Genomic DNA, 21,174 nt, shown 5'->3' with positions numbered 1-21,174 from the left:
TTTTACCATCGTGGAAATGAGAACCAACAGCTCCAACGCCTCCGTAAGTGCTTAACTCCAGCTACTCGCCGCCATTTGCTAAGCCGCTCCCCTGCACTAACTCTTCTGGCTGAAGTTAAAGCTGTGAGAAAAACTATTTTCAAGTAAGAAAAGAAAGCGAAGCAGAACCCAGTGGCTTAAATGGATCCTGCATTAAGATATCTAAAACCAAACTCAGGTCACACGATGGAGGTGTGACCCGCATGGGATGACCACAAGCATGTTAGTGGCAATAGATAGGAGCTGGAAGCGAGGCACAAACCAGTGCTGTGAAGAGCTGGTAGAGGACTTAGTTTATGATGGCTTGTCCTCTTTGCAGTTTTTCCCCTTTTCCCATCGATGTCAGAATTGTCTGCTTCCTTCCTCTAACAGTGCTGAAATAGGCCTTGGCGACACCAGGTTAACATTAGCACGAAGAACCCCTGAGAGAAAAAGTGCTGGCAATCGAGTTAGGCTACAGGAGAGTACAAAGCAACAGCTTTTTCTTCTTACGGCCTGCTCGATGGTGCCGGTTCTTTTACTTCAAATGGCACTGGCGTCAGTTGGCTGCCCTCTCATTGCTGAACCACGACAGGGCTCTGGGAAGAGAGTAAGCGGCGAAGCTTGCGGCTGCATTGCCATTGATGAATTTCTGATGCAAAGTGTTAAGAGCCACTAACCGTTGCAGCTAAGGAGAGAAAGAGACTCCTTTTACTTATAGCCTGCCGTTTCTGCTGTGTCTCCTCACCCCCCCCCCCCCCCCGACAGCATCAGGTCTTCCCTCCCCATGTGGTACCAACACAGGGCCCTGGGGGGAGGCAGCGAGCATTGAAGTGTGCCGCTTCGATGCCTTCCTTGAAGTTCCAGCACAAAGTGCTGACTGGAAACCGCCATACTTCGCGGTTATACTGAAAGGAGAAAAAACTGCTTCAGGATCCTAGTGCCTACCCATAAACTACCAGCGCTGCTTCTGAAGCAATGTCCAATGCAGAAAAAAAGCTCCAAAATATTGTCTGATTTCTTCTTTTTTTGGAAGAAAAACTTTTTTTTTTTAAGGATTGAAGGGATTAATTAAAGTTATTACCCTCTAGTACATTTATGAATAATTTGGGTTTTGTTTTGTTTTTTTCTATTCTGAGGAAGAGAGGGGAGAGCTGTGACCTGTCAGGCACGGTCGAAGAAAAACTCACAAGCTGAGGGGAGGGGGGTTCTAGGTGTAGGGACTCCTGCACATGCCCAGTAAGCTCAAAAAGCTTTCCTAGGGCTCAATCAGAGGACTTCACCAATAAGTGTACCTGCATATCCCCTGCTAACTCCGGAGAACACCTTGTTTCCAGAGAAAATCCCTCCACTTGAGAGGTATCATCAAATATTTTTATTGAGCTCAAAGGAAGGGAAAGAGACAACAGAACAAAGCAATAACAAGCTCACAATTTGGAAAAACTGAACCTCAACACAGCAACTCTCCCCCACCCACCATTTGAAAGTTATAAAGGGAACATCTCCAGAGAGTATGGGGTTGGTCACAGCCCGTCAATAAAGGTCTGGCCCAGGCAGCAACAGTTCCTGCCCTTGGCAGCTCACCTGTGCTGGACATCGCTTCAGAGTTCTGCTGGCAAGCATATCACCTAGAGTGCCTCTCCCCGACAGGTTTGTATACCTGGGGAAAAGTCTGAGGAGGCATAGTGAAGCCTGTAGGGTGATCGTATGTTTCCTCTGAAGTGATTTATGCAATAGTAGGTTTATTGTGAATTTCCCAAGCATCCTAGCTTGTTCAGTGCATAAGTCTCAATTCTCAATTATAGAGTTTGACCACTTCAGCTGCCAACTGTTTTAGGAATAAAATATCTTATTTTTATAATACCTGGCCCGGATCATTGCTTGTCAACATTGTGGTTCAGTGGTTAAGGACTTAGATCTGATCTGGGGAATGTAAATAAACAGAGCGCTACATATAAATTCCATTACACGTTTTGTTCCCCGTGCACTGGTTCCCTTGGGGTCCAGGAGTCATGTGAGCAATCACCTGAACACCTATCTAATATGCCTAGGTACAGATATAAATATTCATCTAAATGTTAGAAAGGCAGAATGTCTGGCAGATCAGCACTAAGAGCTGAGAGTGACATTTCTGGAGGCCTGTGGGTTAGAGTTGAAAAGCATGAATAAGCTGCATCAAAGGAGCTTGCCCCGCTTTGGTCCAGTTATATTTGGCTCTATAATCTTGCTCTTTATTCTATACTCTGCTTAGGGCTTGAAACCTACTTTATTAAAAAATGTATTCCCACATTTATTTCACAATATAATGTTGACAAAGTATCATTTGAACAGGCCAACTGCATGCAATATATGTCCCCAAAAAGACCCCAGATACAGAGCCAGTAGAGCAGCAAATTGAACTTTTGAAGATAAGATTACTATTATCTCCAGAATGAATCTGTGTTGGGCATTTTTCTGTGTACTGTCATTTCCCTTACTTAAAGTGGGGGACAGGAATGAGCTCCAGGAGAAAGCTGTTGGGGAGACACTGTTAACTGCTTTCTGCACATTCTCAGGCAATGAATTCCACTTTAATTGCAGGTTAAGTGAAGAAATATTTTCTCCTCTTTTAAATTTACTTAGTAACTTTATTGCAAGCCCCCAAGTCCTACACATTAAAACATTAGCCAAATAGGTTTTGGGGTCTTTCCTGTCATAAACGGGTTTAAACAGTTCTCAAGCAGCAACCATTTCTTTCATCAGTACAGATAATCCTCATCACTGTTGAATAGGGCCTCAACTCACTCATTTTTTTCAATAATGGGAGAGCACTATTTTCCTGCCACTTGGGTTCCTTGAATCTGCCTTTGCCGAAACAGAAAATAGAGGGGATTTAAGAACCTGAAAGAGGCATCACAATTATCTTTAAATTTCCTAGATGCCTCTTCCCTTCCACTCCCTTCTCCTCCTTTCCCGTGACCAGCATTTTGCCTTACCGGTACCACCTGCATGCTGTCTCTGGATGTCTGATCTCATTGGAAGCCAACAGGACGAGCACATGCAGATGCAGCTTCAATTGCCCAAACTTCAGTGTCAACAGAAGCATCAGAGGTAGCATGCTGGAAGTACCTGTAAGTTGAAATGCTAGTTACCACGGGACTGGGGAAGAAAAGGACATGCTGGACAGGGGGAGGGGGAAGGAAAGACAGAAACATGTGCTGACTTAACTATAAATCCAGATCCCAATTTTGGGGTTTTTATGCCCAAAAACCTGAGCTTGTAGTTGACTATATATGACTCCGGATATTCAGTGCCAGGTCACCTCCAAACACTAGCACTGATATTGAGGGTTTAACTTTCCCACTGCTGACTGCCAGGGCCTATGCAGGTGCCAGCTGAATATAAGAGTTATATAGGTGCTGGTTGAATGTTTACCTTTTAAAGTTCCCCAATTCCCCTCCCAGCCCCCAGACAAAGCCCCCTTTTTCCCCTCCCTGAAATGATGAAGTCCTCCCCCACCCCACCTCCATCATCCCTTGGGCCTATTTAATGTCTCTGGTAGTCCGTGGGGACAGACACGAAGTCTCTTTGTTCCTGCCCCTTGCAACTTTCCCTATGATTATGAAAATGGCTTTTGGTAGCACAAAGTAGTAGTTCTTGAGCTGTCCTAAATTTACCCACTTAGCTATGTGGGTTTCAAGTTTATTCATAACTTATTATCCCACCTATCAGATAGGCTCACTTAGGCAGCTTACAAACTAAAATGGAGAGGGGAAAAGGAAAACAAAGACATTGCAAAACAGGAAGGGAAAGAGGGGAGTACTACAATGTAAGTGATGGGAAAGAGGGACCTTCATAACCTCAGGCTCCTCTCTCCTATCACCACCTGTATCGACTCTGACCAGCCCTTTTTAATGGATAGTCAGGGGTGATATTCAGTTGTACTAAACAAGACAGTGCCACTGAATGTTGGAGGGCAGGCAGCAAGCCTCTCCTGCCCGCTTAAATTAATTTGAATATCGGTTGGATTAAAAACAAATAGGAAAGTAAAACATAGTCGCACCTCGTAATAGCCATCTATAAATACAGTGATCATCTGAGGTACAACACCTTGAGCTGACAGCAAGGACCGAAGCATCCTACAAAAAAACAGAAATGAGAGGTGACTGGTATGCACAGCTGCTAATGTCAGCAAGTGAAGAATATGTTTTGTCTATAAAATACTATATGTATTAACAGTTGCCTTCCAAAGATCTTCAGCACCAATTAGTGTTTTCTGAATACGTGCTAGCTTGTATCAAACAATTAGTGTACAAATCTTTCCTGTGTGCTTCTAATACATGCAATGTTAACATTAACCAGGCAGTTTTCTCTTTTAAGAAACCACTTTTTATAGTAAAGCAGGCATGTGACCTAGTCTGGCATACTGCTTACTCACTGAGCGATACTATCAAACTTGTGCCTTGCTCACCTGTACAGGTAGTTGGGTCTGTTTCCAGCAATGACTGCCACTGGCACATTTAAAACTTTGGTATCTTTAAGCTGAAAATAGAATAAACAGCTCTGGTCTGAGAACAAGCACAGGACATACAGTAGTAGAAAGCATAATAAACATTATGGACTTTTGCAGCTGTTAACAGCCAAGCTATTTTATTTGTAGAAAAAATACTGGGTCACAGGGACTTGGTTCAATTTCTAGGCCATTCCCAAAACAAAACAAAGCAACAAAATATAAATGTAAACCAGTGGTCTCAAACTTGCGGCCCAGGGACCACTTGCGGCCCACCAGGTCTTATTTTGAGGCCCTCGGTATGTTTCTCATAATCACAAAAGTAAAATAAAACAGTTTCTTCATCATATGTCTCTTTAGCTATAAATGACAATATTGTTATTAAGACATAGCCAAAAGGAAAGATTTATAACCTATAAAGAATTTTTACCTCATGCAAAATTGTCATTTCTTTAATAAGACATTAGCTATTTTTTCTGAGGCCCTCCAAGTACCTACAAATCCAAAATGCGGCCCTGCAAAGAGTTCGAGGTTGAGACCACTGATGTAAACCAATTTGTTGTTTGATTTTGGGGAGGATAAAATAGTTGCTTCCAATGAAACTGTGAAACTTGGTAATGCTGCCATTTAATCTCACTCAAAAGGCTAAGGGAGGGGAGAAGCATCCTTAGCTTATGACTTGAAACTTTTTGCTATTGACCCTCTCCACCGACTCCCAACACGATACAAAGTTCATACCACATAACACTATACCTGAGTAGTTTCCTTAGATTTATCTAATCTAATCTAATTTCCATCTTATATACCGGATCGTGCCTGCCTCAGCCTAACCCTTTCCCAGTTCCTTGCAGGGACTCCCCAGTCATAAGTCAGGGTTTTGCTCTCTCCACTTACAGGGTCCGGATTGAATTCAATGGGTGTAGGGTCGTTGCAGCTGCAGACACTGCCATAACCTTCTACTTTGCTGCAGAATCTTTTCCGCCTTCGGTTCAGTTCTGTGTCAGGCCAGTGGCACTCTGCATCTGCAATCAAAAGCTCTCAATCTCAGGGAAAAAATACAAACTTCATAACTAGCTACACAGTTCAAGGAATGGAATAAAAGCTCAGCTAGAAATTTGCTCTTGTGGCAAAAAAGTTTGGAGCCCCACAACAATAGAATCCGTAGCTGGTCACTGGGTAACAACCTCTATTTCATTATCTTTTCTTCTTTTTAGAATTTTATTATGTAAACTACTCCGATACCATCTTTCACAGGTAGCATGACAAGTTTTCCAATAAACTTACTCACACAGCAAGGGCAAGAGTCCAAGAGATCCTGGTCTCAATATTCACCCGGTGGCAACAAGTATTTTTTTTTTTAATACTGAGTGTTGCTAGCTAAATTAACCCTATTCAGTGCCAGGCCATATCCAGGCACTGGCACTGAATATCCAGGACTAATTCAAAGTGCCTGGCCACCAGAGCTTATGCGAATCCTGGCTGAATTATCAGCCTGGTCATGCATAAAAATTATTTCTAGATCCCAATCCACCCCTAGTCCTACCTTGAAAAATCTCTGGTAGTCAAGTGGTAAATGGGCAAGAGCAATGCCCACTTGTTCCTGCCCATGTCTGAAGCTGCAACCTCTAGCGACAGCCTCATAAGTCTTCAAGTACCAAACTCTGGACTCAGCTTGCCCCTAACCTCACCGGTTATAGAGGCAAAATTCAGCAGTACCATCCAGTTAGGTATCAGTGAATATTGCCACTTAGCTCCAGACAAGTGATATAAACATCCAGGAGACTCTTCTAGCCATAAATTGCTCTGAATATCAGGCAGCCTGGATTTTAGACATATCCTCTAATCATTAGGCTGCTCTTAACAGAAATGTAGTTTACAAGGCTTCCATTGTACATTCTTCTGCGTTTTAGTCTGGTAGTTCTTTGCTAGTTATTCAAATGGAATCCTGCCTAGACATTTCATCCAAGTCTTTGTAATAAATCTTTACAGCCTATTAGGATCAGAAGATGATCTTAGTTTTATTAGCTCTACTCTTTGAATAATATATTTGGAGGTCCCCCAGTTCTTAGCAGCTACTTTTACTTCAATCATGTTCCCTAGCTCTGGCCAACCAAAGGAGCAGGAGCCCAAGCTCGAACCGAGATATTAACCCATGCCAAACGACTGTTCAAACACATTACTTTGGCAATGTTCCTCAACACTCGTTGGCACACAAGACACTGCTCTCATCTTTTCTCAATCAGGGCCATCTTCGCTGCTTAAGACAGTCATTCCAAAACATATAATCCTACCTTCCTGAGAGGTTAACTGGACATCAGTCTTCAACAAAATAGGGTCACCCCAAGAGGACAGAACTGGAGATTTCGAGTGTTTCTCACCATAAACCTGGCCTAAAAGGAAAGAGCAGTCAAAAGCATATATAATGTTTAAAAGTTACTTTCAAAAACCCAGTCCATCTGGCAACCCCTAACTGATTTCTGTGCTGATCTATAATTTCATGACGTATCTATGATATTGCCCTCTTTCTGAACCACTGTGATAAGAATTCTGATTGACGTCTCTGTTTTTTGTAGCTGAACAGTCATTTATTATTATTTTTGCTTACCGTCTGATTTCTCATCTTTTTCTTTTTGTATATTTTCTTGAATTTTCAGTAATGCGCTGGCTGTATTTGGCTATCCTGATAAATAATAATTTCTTATTGCATTACTATTGTTCTGCTTGAACTTACCTTGTTGGTTGTGTTCCTTGTTTATTGCACTACTTAAATGCTAATAACAGTTTGAACTGAAAAAAAAAGTTACTTGCCTAGCCAAAAAATGTTTTAAGCGAGAAAGAACTGCACATAAGGAAACTATAACCATATTAAACAAATTCTAGTGATTAAAATGTTCTGTAAACAACATGCATAAACCAAGTAAATCCATAATCCATACACCTTCCACACAGAGACTACTTAGGTTGGTTAGTGATACAGATTGCTGAACAGCAACACAGACCTACTGAAACAGTGAGCTAAACTTATGGCAGGCAAAGAAACCCTGATAATCCTCCAAGCAAAGACATTAACATAAGAACTGCCATCTCCGGATCAGACCTTCGGTCCATCAAGTCCGGAGATCCGCACACGCGGAGGCCCTGCCAGGTGTACACCTGGCTTAATTTATAGTCCACCATATCCTTATATGCCTCTCTTAAGGAGATATGCATCTAGTTTGCTCTTGAAGCCTAGGACGGTCGATTCCGCAATAATCTCCTCTGGGAGGGCATTCCAGGTGTCAACCACTCTCTGAGTGAAGCAGAACTTCCTGACATTAGTCCTGAACCTGTCCCCCCTTAGCTTCATTACATGTCCTCTAGTCCGTGTCAAATTGGACAATGTAAATAATCTTCTCTGCTCTATTTTGTCGATTCCTTTCAGTATTTTGAAGGTCTCGATCATATCCCCACGCAGTCTCCTTTTCTCAAGGGAGAACAATCCTAGTGTTATAAGTCTGTCCTCGTATTCCAGTTTCTCCATACCCTTCACCAGTTTTGTTGCTCGTCTCTGCACCCTCTCCAGCAGTTTTATATCCTTCTTTAGGTAGGGAGACCAATGTTGGACGCAGTATTCCAAGTGTGGTCTGACCATTGCCCTATAAAGCGGCATTATAACTTTCTCCGATCTACTCGAGATTCCTTTCTTTATCATGCCCAACATTCTATTTGCCTTCTTTGCCGCTGCCGCGCATTGTGCCAACGGCTTCAGGCTCCTATCTATCAGTACACCCAGGTCCTTTTCTTGTTCACTCTTCCCCAGAGTTGCACCTGACATTGTGTACTCGTATTCCTTATTCTTATTGCCTAAATGCATTACCTTGCATTTCTCCACATTGAACTTCATCTGCCATTTCTCCGCCCATGTTTCTAACCGACACAAGTCGCTCTGGAGTTTCTCTCTATCCTCCTGCGATCTGATTGCCCGGCATAGTTTTGTATCGTCTGCAAACTTGATGATCTCACTGGATGTTCCTTCCTCCAGGTCATTGATATAAATATTAAAAAGGATCGGCCCAAGTACCGAGCCCTGGGGTACACCACTAGTCACTTTCTCCCAGTCGGAGAACTTCCCATTTATGCCCACTCTCTGCTTTCGGTTTTCCAGCCATTTGCCTATCCATCTTTGTATATCCCCCTCTATGCCATGGCTTTGTAGTTTCCTGAGAAGTCTTTCGTGTGGAACTTTGTCGAACGCTTTCTGGAAGTCCAAGTATATTATGTCCACCGGCTTCCCACTATCAATTTGCTCGTTTACGGTCTCAAAAAATTGGAGTAAATTCGTCAAACATGATTTCCCTTTCCTGAATCCATGTTGACTGGGTTTCATCAAGTCGTGTGCGTCCAAGTGTCGGACTATGCTATCCTTGATCAGTGCTTCAACCATCTTGCCGGGGACAGACGTAAGACTCACAGGTCTATAGTTGCCTGGTTCCCCTCTCGATCCTTTTTTGAAAATTGGGGTGACTTTCGCTATCCTCCAGTCGTCCGGTATCTGTCCAGTTCTGATTGTCAGGTTTGCAAGTTTTTGCAATAACTCTCCGGTTTCAACCTTCAATTCCTTTAAGACTCTCGGGTGAATTCCATCCGGTCCAGGGGATTTGTCACTTTTAAGTTTGTCGATCTGATAGTATATCTGGTCTAAGTCCACTTCAACTGTGGTGAGGCTGTCTTCTATTTCTCCTGCAAACACTTTCTCCGCTTCAGGTATTGTTGAGGTGTCCTCCTTCGTAAAGACGGACACAAAGAAGGAATTTAGTTTGTCAGCAATTTGTTTATCTTCCTTGATGTACCCTTTTCTTCCCTGGTCGTCCAGGGGTCCCACTGCCTCTTTTGCAGGTTTTTTCCCTTTCACGTATCTAAAGAAGGGCTTGAAGTTTTTGGCCTCCTGGGCTATTTTTTCCTCATATTCCTGTTTTGCATCCCTCACCGCCTTGTGACATTTCTTCTGATCATCTTTATGTTTGTTCCAGGCTTCGGTTGTCTTTATGCATTTCCATTTTTTGAAAGAGTCCTTCTTTTCTTTATGGCTTCCTTCACCTGTATGGTAAGCCATGCCGGTTCTCTTTTGCTCTTTGTTCTCCGATCTTTGGAAATCCTCGGAATGTAGAGATCTTGTGCTTCTGTGATAGTATTTTTCAGTAGGGACCATGCCTGATCTACCGTTTCAAGTTTGTCCACCATCTTCTCGAGTCGTTTTTCTACCATGGCTCTCATGCGATCGTATTTACCCTTTTTAAAGTTCAAGGTGGTGGTTAAGGTTTTGGCATGTTTCCCTTTCCCAATGTCAAGTTTAAAGTTGATTACATTGTGATCACTCGTTCCCAGTGGAACCATGACTTCCACTTCTGTTATCGGTCCCGTGAGGCCATTTAGGACCAAGTCCAAGGTGGCATTGCCTCTTGTCGGCTCTTTTACCATTTGTTCCAGGAAGCAATCCCCTAGCACCTCCAGGAACTTGGCCTCCTTGCCGCAGTTGGAGGTTGCTAGTTTCCAGTCTATCCCTGGGAAATTGAAGTCTCCCAATATAATTATATTGCCTGTCTTGCATTCTTGTTTGATTTCCTCCATCATTTCTGAGTCAGTTTCCTCCACCTGTCCTGGGGGACGATAGTAAAGGCCAATTTTCGTATCTGCGCCATATTGACCAGGAATTTTGATCCAGAGTGACTCAAGCTTCTCTTTCATTTCTGTTGTAACCATTTCAACAGAATCTATTTCCTCCTTAACATATAGAGCAATACCTCCACCTTTCTGCCCTACTCGATCTCTTCTATACAGTTTGTATCCCTGTAGTACTGTGTCCCATTTGTTTTCTTCATTCCACCATGTTTCTGTTATGCTAATGATATCCAATATGTCATGTCTTGCTATTGTCTCTAGCTCCCCCATTTTGTTACCTAGACTTCTAGCATTCGTATACATACATCTAAGTTCCCTTCGTGTTACCTTTTTGGACCTTCTACTCTTGGCTGTCCCTGTAGTTTCAATTACGGTATCCTTTACTGCTCCTGTGTTATCACCCTTGCTTGCTGTGTGGTCGTCCCCTCCTGTGTCTGAGTTGTCCCTTCCTGCTTTTTCTCCCTTATTGGCTGTGAGTTCGTCTTCACTTGTGTAGGAGTAGTTGTCCTTGGCTTCTTCGTCGGGGCATCCTGCTATCCGTGCCATCGACCGGTGGTCGACTGTCGGCTTTCCCCTATCTTTCAGTTTAAAGCCTTCTCGATTGCCTTCTTCATGTTGCCTCTAAGGGCTAGATGCACTAAAGTCAGCGATCGTTGCTAAACCTGTTTTCACAGCTTCAGTGATGATGATCGCTGTTACCAACCCAACGCACAAAATGGCCCACTGCGTGTTTTTCCCCTCGATCGCCCATTTTATGATCCAGCCATGCAAATTAGCTAAAACCCCATGCAAAATAGCCAAGCGGTTACGCTCTTCCCACTCTTGGTTGTGTTCCCTTTGCAATTGCTAATAAAGACATTAAAAAAAAACAACATCACTTGGATATGCCAGAAAAAAAAAAAAGGGGGGGGGAGTTAGCAATCATAAAAACCAACTTGTCTAGACCTGACGATAACTGTGTTACCCAGGCTATTGCAATTAGTCAGGAGATTCAAAAACATCCAACAAACCTTACATCTACCCCACAACCATATCATTAAATAGGAAAGAAAGGGTAGTGTTTAATACTTTACTTCTTCTGAATGGGTGAAACCACTCCAATTATCACACGGAAATCTTTTTCTGCACCAAAATGGCTTTAAAAATAATCATTCAAAAACAACTCAATTCCATGCATCAGGGGAGTTCTTAGAACATAAGAATAGCCTTTCTGGGTTAGACCAATGGTCCATCAAGCCCAGTAGTCCATTCTCACAGTGGCCAATCCAGGTCACTAGTACTTGGCCAAAACCCAAGGAGTAGCAATATTCTATGCTACCGATACAGGTCAAGCAGTGGCTTCCCCCATGTCTTTCTCAATAACACAAGATGTTCCTCTCTTGGTTAGCTTTAGTTTCAATTTCAGTGAACATATGTTAAAAACTCACATATTTAACTGAAGTATCTGTCTTAATATGAGCTGGAAGTTTAGCAATGGTAGCCTGTAACATATAGCTCAATTTCAAGGAGCCCACCATCAGACACTCCCAATCTATTGAAGTTCCTCTTGGTCACCTAGATTTTGCAGCCTCAAAGAAATAGTATAGATCTTAAAATCAGGCAATTCCAACTGTAAGAAGAGTCTAGCTTTATGTCTTGTTAAAGAAATTACTTAAGTCAAAAAAGTCCAAAGGGAAAATAGTTTTCAAAAGCAGGGAAACAATGTACTCAAAAATCAGCATTAAAAAATGCTATAATCCCTTGCAACAACTCATTAAACCTCACACTACATATAGATATATAAAAGATATATGCTCAGAGACATGGAGACCATGTGGAAACTCAGCCCCAAATAGCGCCTCACTGCTCAATCATTGCATATGTATCTCTATAACTGTTTTCTCCAAATCTTCAGCGAACATAATATACTATTAGAGCAATGACTTCTCTCCTGAAGCGACATTTTGCTTCCTTCCTCAGGGAACCCAGATCCACTTTCAGAGCTCATATATCAATTGGAGGGTCTCTATAAGTGGTTTGAAGCATTTTTGAGGAATTCAGTGCCTATCATTTTTGCAACTTATGAAGACCCAGCCTAGTGGTTAATGCAGCAGCCTGAGAACCTGGGGAACCGAGGTCAATTCGCACAGCAGCTCCTTGTGACTGGGCTTATGATTATAAAAACAGAAATGAAGTATATCAAGTGCTATTCCCTTTCCCTACAGAGAAATCATTAGGGTTATGAGCAGGTCCAAGGCTTCTGATGTACCAGTTGTGCTGGTCCGTAACAGAGATCACCCGATTACAATGGGCGCATCTCTTGAAGCCACTGGACTTCGCACAAAATACTGGGGCTAAATTAAACTCTTCAAGGGTGAGCAAAAAATGGGCATGCTTAAATTGAAGTCAAGACTCTGGCCACTAAATAGGCCAAACACCACAAAAATAAAATAAAATTTAAAAATGCTACAAAAACTAAAATAAAATAAAAATAAAACAGGAAAGGGATAAAAACATGAAAAATTGAAGAAAAACAAAATTAGGAACCCAAAGGAAGGCACTTTGTGGGCATGAAATTCCTGAGGAGAGAACACGCTCTCTCAGATCTACAGAAAAAGTAAGACTGAAGGACCTCTACTCACATGGACTGCATTGCTAAAAGTTTCTATTTTTAGAGCTAGTTAGCTGCATGTGGGACTCCAACATGTCGTAGGCCAGCTGTGAGAATTGAAGGCCTATTTGTGATAAGAACATAAGAATAGCCTTACTGGTTCAGACCAATGGTCCGTTAAGCCCAGTATCTGGTCTTCACGGTGGCTAATCTGGGTCACAAGTACCTGGCAAACAGCCAAATAGTAGAAACATTCCATGCTACCCATCCAGGGCAAGGAGTGGCTTCCCCTATGTCTGTCTTAATAGCGGACTATGGACTTTCTCCAGAAACTTGTCCAAACCTTTTTTAAAACCAGCTACGTTAACTGCTCTTATCACATTCTCTGGCAACACATTTCAGAACTTAACTGAATGAAAATATATTTCCTCCTATTGGTTTTAAAAGTATCTCCCTGTTAACCTCATCGAGTGTTCCCTAATCTTTGTAATTTTGATGAAGTAAAAAAAAAAATATCGATGTGCCTATTTTACACCTTTCGGGATTTTGTAGACTTCAATCATATCGCCCCTCAGCCATCTCTTTTCCAAGCTGAAGGGCCCTAACCTCTTTAATCTTTCCTCATATGAGAGGAGTTTCATCCCCCTTTATCATCTCGGCCACTCTTCTTTGAACCTTTTCTAGTTCTGCTATATCTTTTGTTAGATAAGGCAATCAGAATTGAACGCAATATTCAAGGCAAAGTTGCACTATGCAGCTATACAGAGGCATTATATCATTCTTAGTCTTGTTTACTATCCCTTTTCTAATAATTCCTACCACCTTGTTTGCTTTTTTGGCCACAACCGCATATTGGATAGAAGGTTTCAGCGTATTGTCTACAAAGACACCCAAATCTTTTTCGTGGATGCCGACTCCCAAGGTGGAGCCTAGTACAAGGGCCATTCAATAATTTAACTACCTATGAAAGAACATAGCAAGCATGTTGAAACAAGTCTGTGCATGTTGTGACATGTCTTAAGGTTACTCATGCCCAGTTTTGCGGCTCATTACAAGTCTAACATGCCAAGAGACAGAATGTCAGGAAAGTCCTCATGTGAATTAATAAGAAACTGATAGATTTGGAGCACTGTTTAATGGTGAAATTTCTCACAAAAGAAGGGAAAAAGCCAAAGGAGATCCATGAATGCATGACTGCAGTTTGTGGGGAGTCTGCCCTAACATCCTACAAAGTGAAAATTTGGAGCAAGCAGTTTAAATGGGGCAGAGAGTCCATTGAAGATGACCCTCTCACTCAATAGCCTGCAAAAGCAACTTTCACAGAAATGTGCAAGAAAGTCAAGGATTTAATTATGCCAGACAGACGAATTAAGGTTTCCCGAATAGTTGAAGAAATGGGCATCTCAGCAGGTACAGTTTAGAAAATAATTTATGAAAGTTGGGCATGTCCAAGGTTAGTGCAAGATGGGTTCCAAGAATGCTGACGCCATGTAAGAGGGCCACAAGGCTCAAGTGCTGGCAGGAGTACTTGGAGATGTTCTGTGAAGACCAAGTGATTTTTTTTTCATCATTTGGTGACTGGAAATGATACTTCGGTCTATTACAGAGTCCCTGAGTCCAAAATGGAGTCACTGCAGAGAAAGCACAAGTCATCCCACACCCCAAAAAAGTTCAACACAGAAAAACCTGCAGGCAACTGTCTTCCGAGATGAAGGATTTTTGCTTCTTGAGTTTGTGCTACAGAGGACAACCATAACTGTAGAGAATTACATCAACACAAAGATCGCTTTGTAGGAATCAATCAAGGAGAAAAGACGAGAAAAAACAACTCACAGCTGGCATGCTGCTTCTTCACGACAATGTGCCAGTACACATGTCACGACAATCACAGGCTGCCATATGAGAATGTGGGTTTCAGCAGCTGAACCATCCACCCTACAGTCCTGACCAGGCTCTCTCGGATCATTTCCTGTTCTGAGTTTTGAAGAAATCTCTCTGTGGACAATGGTTTTCAAGAATGCTGTGACTTCCTGGGTTGAAGGTCAAACAAAAGAATTCTTTTCAAAGGGGATAAAGTCATTGCAGGAAAAGTGGATGAAGTGTATGGAGCTATCAGGACTATATTGAAAAATAAAAAAACATTTTTTTGAAAACTCTTTTCTTTCCTACTGAAGTAGATAAATTATTGAATGTCTCTCATATCTGGTAACTATGATTTGAGTTATTCTTCCCAATGTGTATCACTTTGCATTTGTTCACATTAAATTTCATCTGCCATTTGGACGCCCAGTCTTCCAATTTCCTAAGGGTCTGCCTGCTAATGCTTTGTGCATCAGCCTGTCAGTCACTTACCATCTGCACATTTTAGACAGAGTTGTGCCTTTTCCTCCTCTTTTTGATTTAGAGGTCATATCCAATGAAAGTTTGATAAAGAATCTGTCCATAAAAAATTTCTCTCTTAGGTTCCATGATCAATACTACAGTGAAACAAAGTTTGATAGATGGAACAGGGAACCTCAGACACAAACACTACAGCCTTTTAATGCTGCACTTCTGAACACCAATTCAAGGCTAACTTCTAGTGCTCCAAATAAATCCCAACTTCAGTATGTATTATAATAAGGCATGAACAAGAGTAGCAGGATATAGGGGCAATAGACAGACAGAGCACTATAACCGTAACATAAATGATATTTGTAAGTGGCAAATGTGGACAAAGCAGCCACTCACCAGAAAATAAATAATGCTATCATGTCATTCACAGCTATTTAATATGTTGACCTACTTCAAAATTCACAGTAAAATCAAGACCTACAGGTTTCCTTAAATGTAGCTAGTTTTCCACTTGATATCTGCTCAGTCTATATATTAAAATCACTTCTCATTCAATTACACAGAGAAAAAGAGAACGAAGCTTGTGATGTGTTTTCACTCTAATAAGTCTTCAAGATCAGCTGAGGACAGTACCATACTTGCTAACGAAACCTAATCACTATTCTACATACATTAATTCCCTTAAGACACAAATTTTACCTCCTTTTTTCACCACGAATGTCCACATATCCCTCCAGCCAAGGGATAAGGCAATCTGGCTGCCCATGCTCTTCAGGAGATTTTTGGCCGTATCCTTAAGATAAAAGGAGCCTTCATCCTGGAAAAATAAGCCCCCACAACTTTTCAGTAAGGAGTATTTATTTTCTTCTTTATTTGCCTTCATGTGCTTTCTAAGTCTCAACCCAATGACAGAATGCCCAAGCCACAAAGGATCACTCACAGACTAAGGTGAAGCTAAGAAGGGATGCTCCTCTTCAGTCATCAAGCTGAGCCCCACAGACTCCGTGATTCAAACTAAGATTCAGCTGTGAAGCTGTATACAAGCTAAAGCTCAGTTTTCACACACCTGTAGGGGCAGGAGTACAGCACAGGGGTGGCAACCCACAAAAAGTGCCACTGCCAGCAACACCCTGGTGGTGAACCTCTTCAACTGGCAGAGCTTAGGGATCCCCAACAGCCTTAGACGCAGAAGCCCAGAGCTACAATATGAGTAGGCTGGAACCTCAAAATCAGGTGGTACAGACACCCCCCCCTCCCTCCCTCCCATGGCTACACCACTGGCCTATGGTGGAGCAGGTGAGTAGAAAGGCACTGGGGGAGGGGTAGAGTGGATTTTGGAAGTAGAGTGTGGATGGCACCTGGTGAGCCCACTGTTAGTCAATCCAGAGGGTCGGCTAACTGAGATTCTACTCTACACTTCTCCTTCCCTATTCGCGGGAGTTAGAGAAAAATCGCAAATAACTTTTGGCTGGCTCTGATCCACCCCCAGACCTTACCTGGTGGTCTAGCAGTGACGCGGGGCAGGAGTGATCTTCCTACACTCCTGCCCCCTGCAGAGCCGTGCTGCTCAGTTCCCATGGTCTCACGAGACTACAACAGGATCGCCTCCCTCCACCTCCCATCGCCCTCACACCATCTCCCATCACCTTTCTCTGCTTCTGATCGCCTCCCTCCAAGTCCCGGGGCCATTCTCAGGGGGGGGGGGGGGGCCTGGGGAAAAAACCGCAGATAATCGAAACTGCGAATAGGGAGGGGGAAGTGTACTTGTATTGTGTCATAGAGAGCTTCCTTCTAGAGTTTATCGAATATAACACAGATATAGTCATGTGAAAAAATTAGGACACCACATGAAATATTCAGTTTTCTTAAAAAATGTTCACATATTGATGTCAAATTTTTTTTATCTCTGGAAAAGAAAGTGATGTAATTGCAGGTAAACAATAAAGATTTTCCTCGATTTACTCAAGAAACAAAAGATATCCACAAAAATGTGTATTCTAACTGAGGAATAAATTAGGACACCCCCACATATCCTCCCACTTAAAGTGGCTCAAATCACACACAGATGTATCATATCAGGTGCACATGATTACAACATCGTTACTCAGCATTTTGAAGGAGGTTTGCCCTACTTAAACCTCAGACATTTAGTTTGGTGTGCTCATGACTGCTGCAGTGAGAGTGAACACCATGGTGAGATCAAAAGAGCTGTCTGTATCCTTCAGAAAGAAGATTGTAGCAGCTTATAAGGCTGGTAAGGGATTTAAAAAGATCTCGAAAGAATATGACATTAGTCATTCCACGGTCCGGAAAATAGTGTTCAGCGGCGACAGAGGGAAGCAACAACAAGCTACCGGGTCAGAAACAGGAAAGGACCAGCCACAAGAAAGCGAGAAGCACACAAGAGGGCGAGGGCGAAAGGGATGGGAAATGGAGGCTCCAGGATCAGGAAGAGCGACCCCTGCAGCTGTACCTCTGGAGACGCAGTTAGCGTGTGACTCGCTCTGACAGCTCTCACTGCGTCCTTAGATTCCAATACTGGCAGGGGCTGTTCGTCAATACCTCCAGTGGAAGCATCAGCAACAGTGGTATCTGGCAGGCAGAGGCGAAACTATGAACAGGCTTCTCCTGGCCTGCCCCATTGGGGCCTTTCCTCTGCCGCGTTACTGATGACACGGGAAGAGGAAACACTGGCGGTCAGTCTGTTCATGCTGCTGTTGTAGGAGGCCCGAAAGTTGATGTCTCATGGGGAGGGGGCGTCAATCAGGAAGTGCTGCACAGGGGGATAGGAGGAATATAAGGCTGCTGCACAGGGGAATGGGAGGGAGGTCGGATGTAAGGCTGCTGCACAGGGGGATGTGAGGGAGTGATGGAAATCTGCTGTACAGGGAGATAGGAGGGATGGAAAGCTACTGCACATTGGGGGGAGAGAGGATAAAGGAAGAATTGTTAAACATGGGGTGGAGGAGATGGAGAGATGCAACAAAGAAGTAGAAAGGGGTGAGGGAGAAATCTTGAATTTGGTGAAGGGGAAGAGAGACATGCATGGAGAAGAGAGAGAAATGTTGGACATAGGGTGGAAGGCAGGGAGAGATGCATGGGGAGAAAGAAATGCTGCATATGATAATGGAGGGGAGTAAGGAAGAGATGTTGCATGGAGGAGATTAGAGAGGTTTTGCCCAGGGCACAAGGCAGGGAGAAAAAGAGAGACAATGGGAAAGAAATGTTGATATGACAGAAGAAGGGAAGGTACAGAGATGGAAGATGGATGGTGAGCATGGAGAAAGAAGAAAACATCAATTGGGCAGGAGACCCTTGTGAGCAAGTTAACAGACAGACAACAAAAGGTAGAAAAATAATTTTATTTGCTGTTTTATGATTATAATGTGTCAGATTTGAAAGGTGTATCCTACCAGAGCTGGTGTTAAAGACAGCAAGCGTGAACTAGGACCAAAAAGAGAGAGGAAAAGTCTTTATCTATTTTGTTTACATCACAGAGCCGGCGTGGGGTTGGAGAGGTTGTAACCCTATACTTCTACTAAGACTAAGGGTTCCTTTTATTAAGGTGCACCCAAAGATCTCCAAGGTACTGCAGTGTTCTTATATCTTCTTATATCTCATTTATTTTACTTAGTATGCTTGGGTGATTTATATCCTTTTTTAATATTGATTATTGCTTTTCTAGTTGTTCTGGGTGACTTATATTCTTTTTTAATATTGATTATTGCTTTTCTATTTGTTTTTGGTCTAATTCTAAGTATATTGTGGGACATTGGTTTAATAATTTTATAAAATATACTTAAATAATACATTATATATTGTTTCTATTATTTAATATACATTTTAATCCTTTGTGGCTATTGATTATATAGTGTTTAGACACATTGATTGGTTTTGATTTGTAGATTATAAATGTTTTTTGTTAAATATATGGTTCTAGTGACTATATATATATAGATTTTTCTACTCCATAAATTACAATACATTGATTTCTAGGGATTATACATTGGTTATTTTTAATCTCCTTGGGATAATACATTGATTATTTTTTAATTACTTAATTAGTATTTATTATTTTTAATTACTTAATTAGTAATTATTAACTTTTAATTACTTGATTATTCATTTTTGATTCGTTAATATATGAAATGTCTAAATTATTTTGCTGTGACATCTAGATTATTGTTTGATTTTAATTTTATGTGTTGTTATGATTAATTTTAAATTTATATGATAATTATATGATAAACTTACACGATATTAGTTATTTATATTTTTGATGTTTGGTTTATTAAAATATATGGTTGTTTGCATTGGTTTATGAAATTGTTGTTTCTTTTTTAATATATTCTTAATATGTTTTTAATATATTTCTAGTAACTTGTATGTATTTAATATTCTTATTAGCATATATTATGTTATTGTATTTAATATTCTTATTAGCATATATTATGTTATTGTAGTGTTCATATGTCTCTATATGCGTTTCTATAAATTTTATATATTATCTATAGACTCCTGACGCAGGCCATAGGGCCGAAACATGTACATGTCGGGTCGAGTATTTTTGGAAGAATAAAGAATAACCTGATTGTCCAGATGAGTTGAAAGACATCTTTATTTGTTGCACCTTTTCTTATTGGACAATTCCACTTGTTTTTATTGTTCTATCTTTTGTGGATTTGTTTCCCCTGTGTTTTGCGATTATTATCCCTTGCACCAGATCCAACGATGAAATAAAGACCAGGTCTAAAGTAGTTGCAGTCATTCATGACCACTACAAATGAGACATTTACCTAATTAAGGCAATTCTTTACAAGTAGGCATTCTATTGTGGCTCATGGTAACAAACAGATGTAACAGGTAAAAAGTGTGTGTAAAGAATGAGACCTTCAGCTTACCTTCACAGTAAAGATCAGAACACGGCCCTGGGCCACCATGTTGAGGAAGAGAACAAGGGCTTCATCCTCATGAGGAGAGTAAGTATCAAAAACCCTCTTTGCCATCACATGACCCTAAGATTTTAAAAAATAGTGGTAAAACACATAGTATATTTTCTTCTATTTTTCCTTTGCATTGGTAACAAGGTAAACCAACAGTAAAGTTCAAAGCATTGACAATTCCATGCAAAAATCTGAGAGAATGGGCAAGTAAGTGGCATGATCCCTAGATGGCCTTGCCTATTTCCACACTATAGCATGTTTCTTTCAAAACCACAAAGAACAAAAAAAGCAGCCAGAAAACATACCGTGGCCTGGTTCAGCACTATGACATGGATTCCTCGCCCTTGCTCCTGAACCTCATCTTCCAGGACCTGAAAAACAAAATCAGTTCACATGCCAGTTCTGAAAAACTATACTGACAAGCTTTAGTTTTAATAGAAATTTATTTTTAACTTATATTTTACTAGCATTTTAAAAAATCCCAGTGTATTATTTTTATTTAATAAAACGATACTAGATATCGAGTCCAAAATTACTCAAATATGGCATATATAAGTGAATATACAGTAAACTCAGTTATCCAGCACCCATGGGGATTGATGGATGCTGGATAACTGTAGTTTCTGGTTGCTCGAGAGTTACTATAAAAATAGTTTTGTCTCCTTTCCCACCTCACTCTATTATCCCCCCTCCCCCCACTTGTAAGTACATCTGTCCTTCCCTTCTTTCTATCCCCCCTCTCCCCCCACCTATGGGTCCAGCATCCATCCATCACCCCTCCCCTGCTGGACCCTACCTCCACAGTCCTACATACACTTCTGGTCCACCTCTCCCACCTCAGGTCGTCTCGCCTTCCCTCTGCGTGGGTCTGGACCCACTTAAGGCTCTTCCAAAGCAGCAGTGGCAGCCACAAAACTCCCTCCCTCCAGTCCCCGAAGTAGCAGCAGTAGCCAGTCCAGACAACACCCCTCCCTCTCGCTGGACCCCAGAAGAAGTAGGCAGTCAATCCTAACAAACCCCCTTCCTCCTCCGGCTCCCGAAGCAGAGTCGGTCCTAACAACCCCCCTCCCCCACTTACCCAAAGAAGTAGTAGCAGCCAGTGAGCAAAGGCAGCGCCGTAAACAGGCTGCTTCTGGCCACCA

At 41.8% G+C, this 21,174-nt stretch overlaps 1 protein-coding gene across 3 annotated transcripts in view; it reads right to left on the bottom strand.

Annotated features, from left to right (window-relative positions):
* The window catches only part of POMGNT1 (protein O-linked mannose N-acetylglucosaminyltransferase 1 (beta 1,2-)), a 93,786-nt gene that overhangs the window by 40,981 nt on the left and 31,631 nt on the right, over positions 1 to 21,174 (bottom strand). For all 3 annotated transcript variants that reach the window (XM_033916589.1, XM_033916588.1, XM_033916587.1), the window contains exons 4-10: positions 20,338 to 20,403; positions 19,991 to 20,104; positions 15,789 to 15,906; positions 6,799 to 6,897; positions 5,402 to 5,529; positions 4,469 to 4,539; positions 4,061 to 4,136 (exon numbers count right to left, since the gene is read on the bottom strand). In XM_033916589.1, coding sequence (XP_033772480.1) covers positions 4,061 to 4,136; positions 4,469 to 4,539; positions 5,402 to 5,529; positions 6,799 to 6,897; positions 15,789 to 15,906; positions 19,991 to 20,104; positions 20,338 to 20,403 — 672 coding nt within the window. The remainder of the gene's footprint in view (positions 1 to 4,060; positions 4,137 to 4,468; positions 4,540 to 5,401; positions 5,530 to 6,798; positions 6,898 to 15,788; positions 15,907 to 19,990; positions 20,105 to 20,337; positions 20,404 to 21,174) is intronic.

Source organism: Geotrypetes seraphini, chromosome 12 (assembly GCF_902459505.1).
Source record: "Geotrypetes seraphini chromosome 12, aGeoSer1.1, whole genome shotgun sequence".
NCBI lineage: Eukaryota > Metazoa > Chordata > Amphibia > Gymnophiona > Dermophiidae > Geotrypetes > Geotrypetes seraphini.
This window is presented reverse-complemented; position numbering and strand designations above follow the sequence as displayed.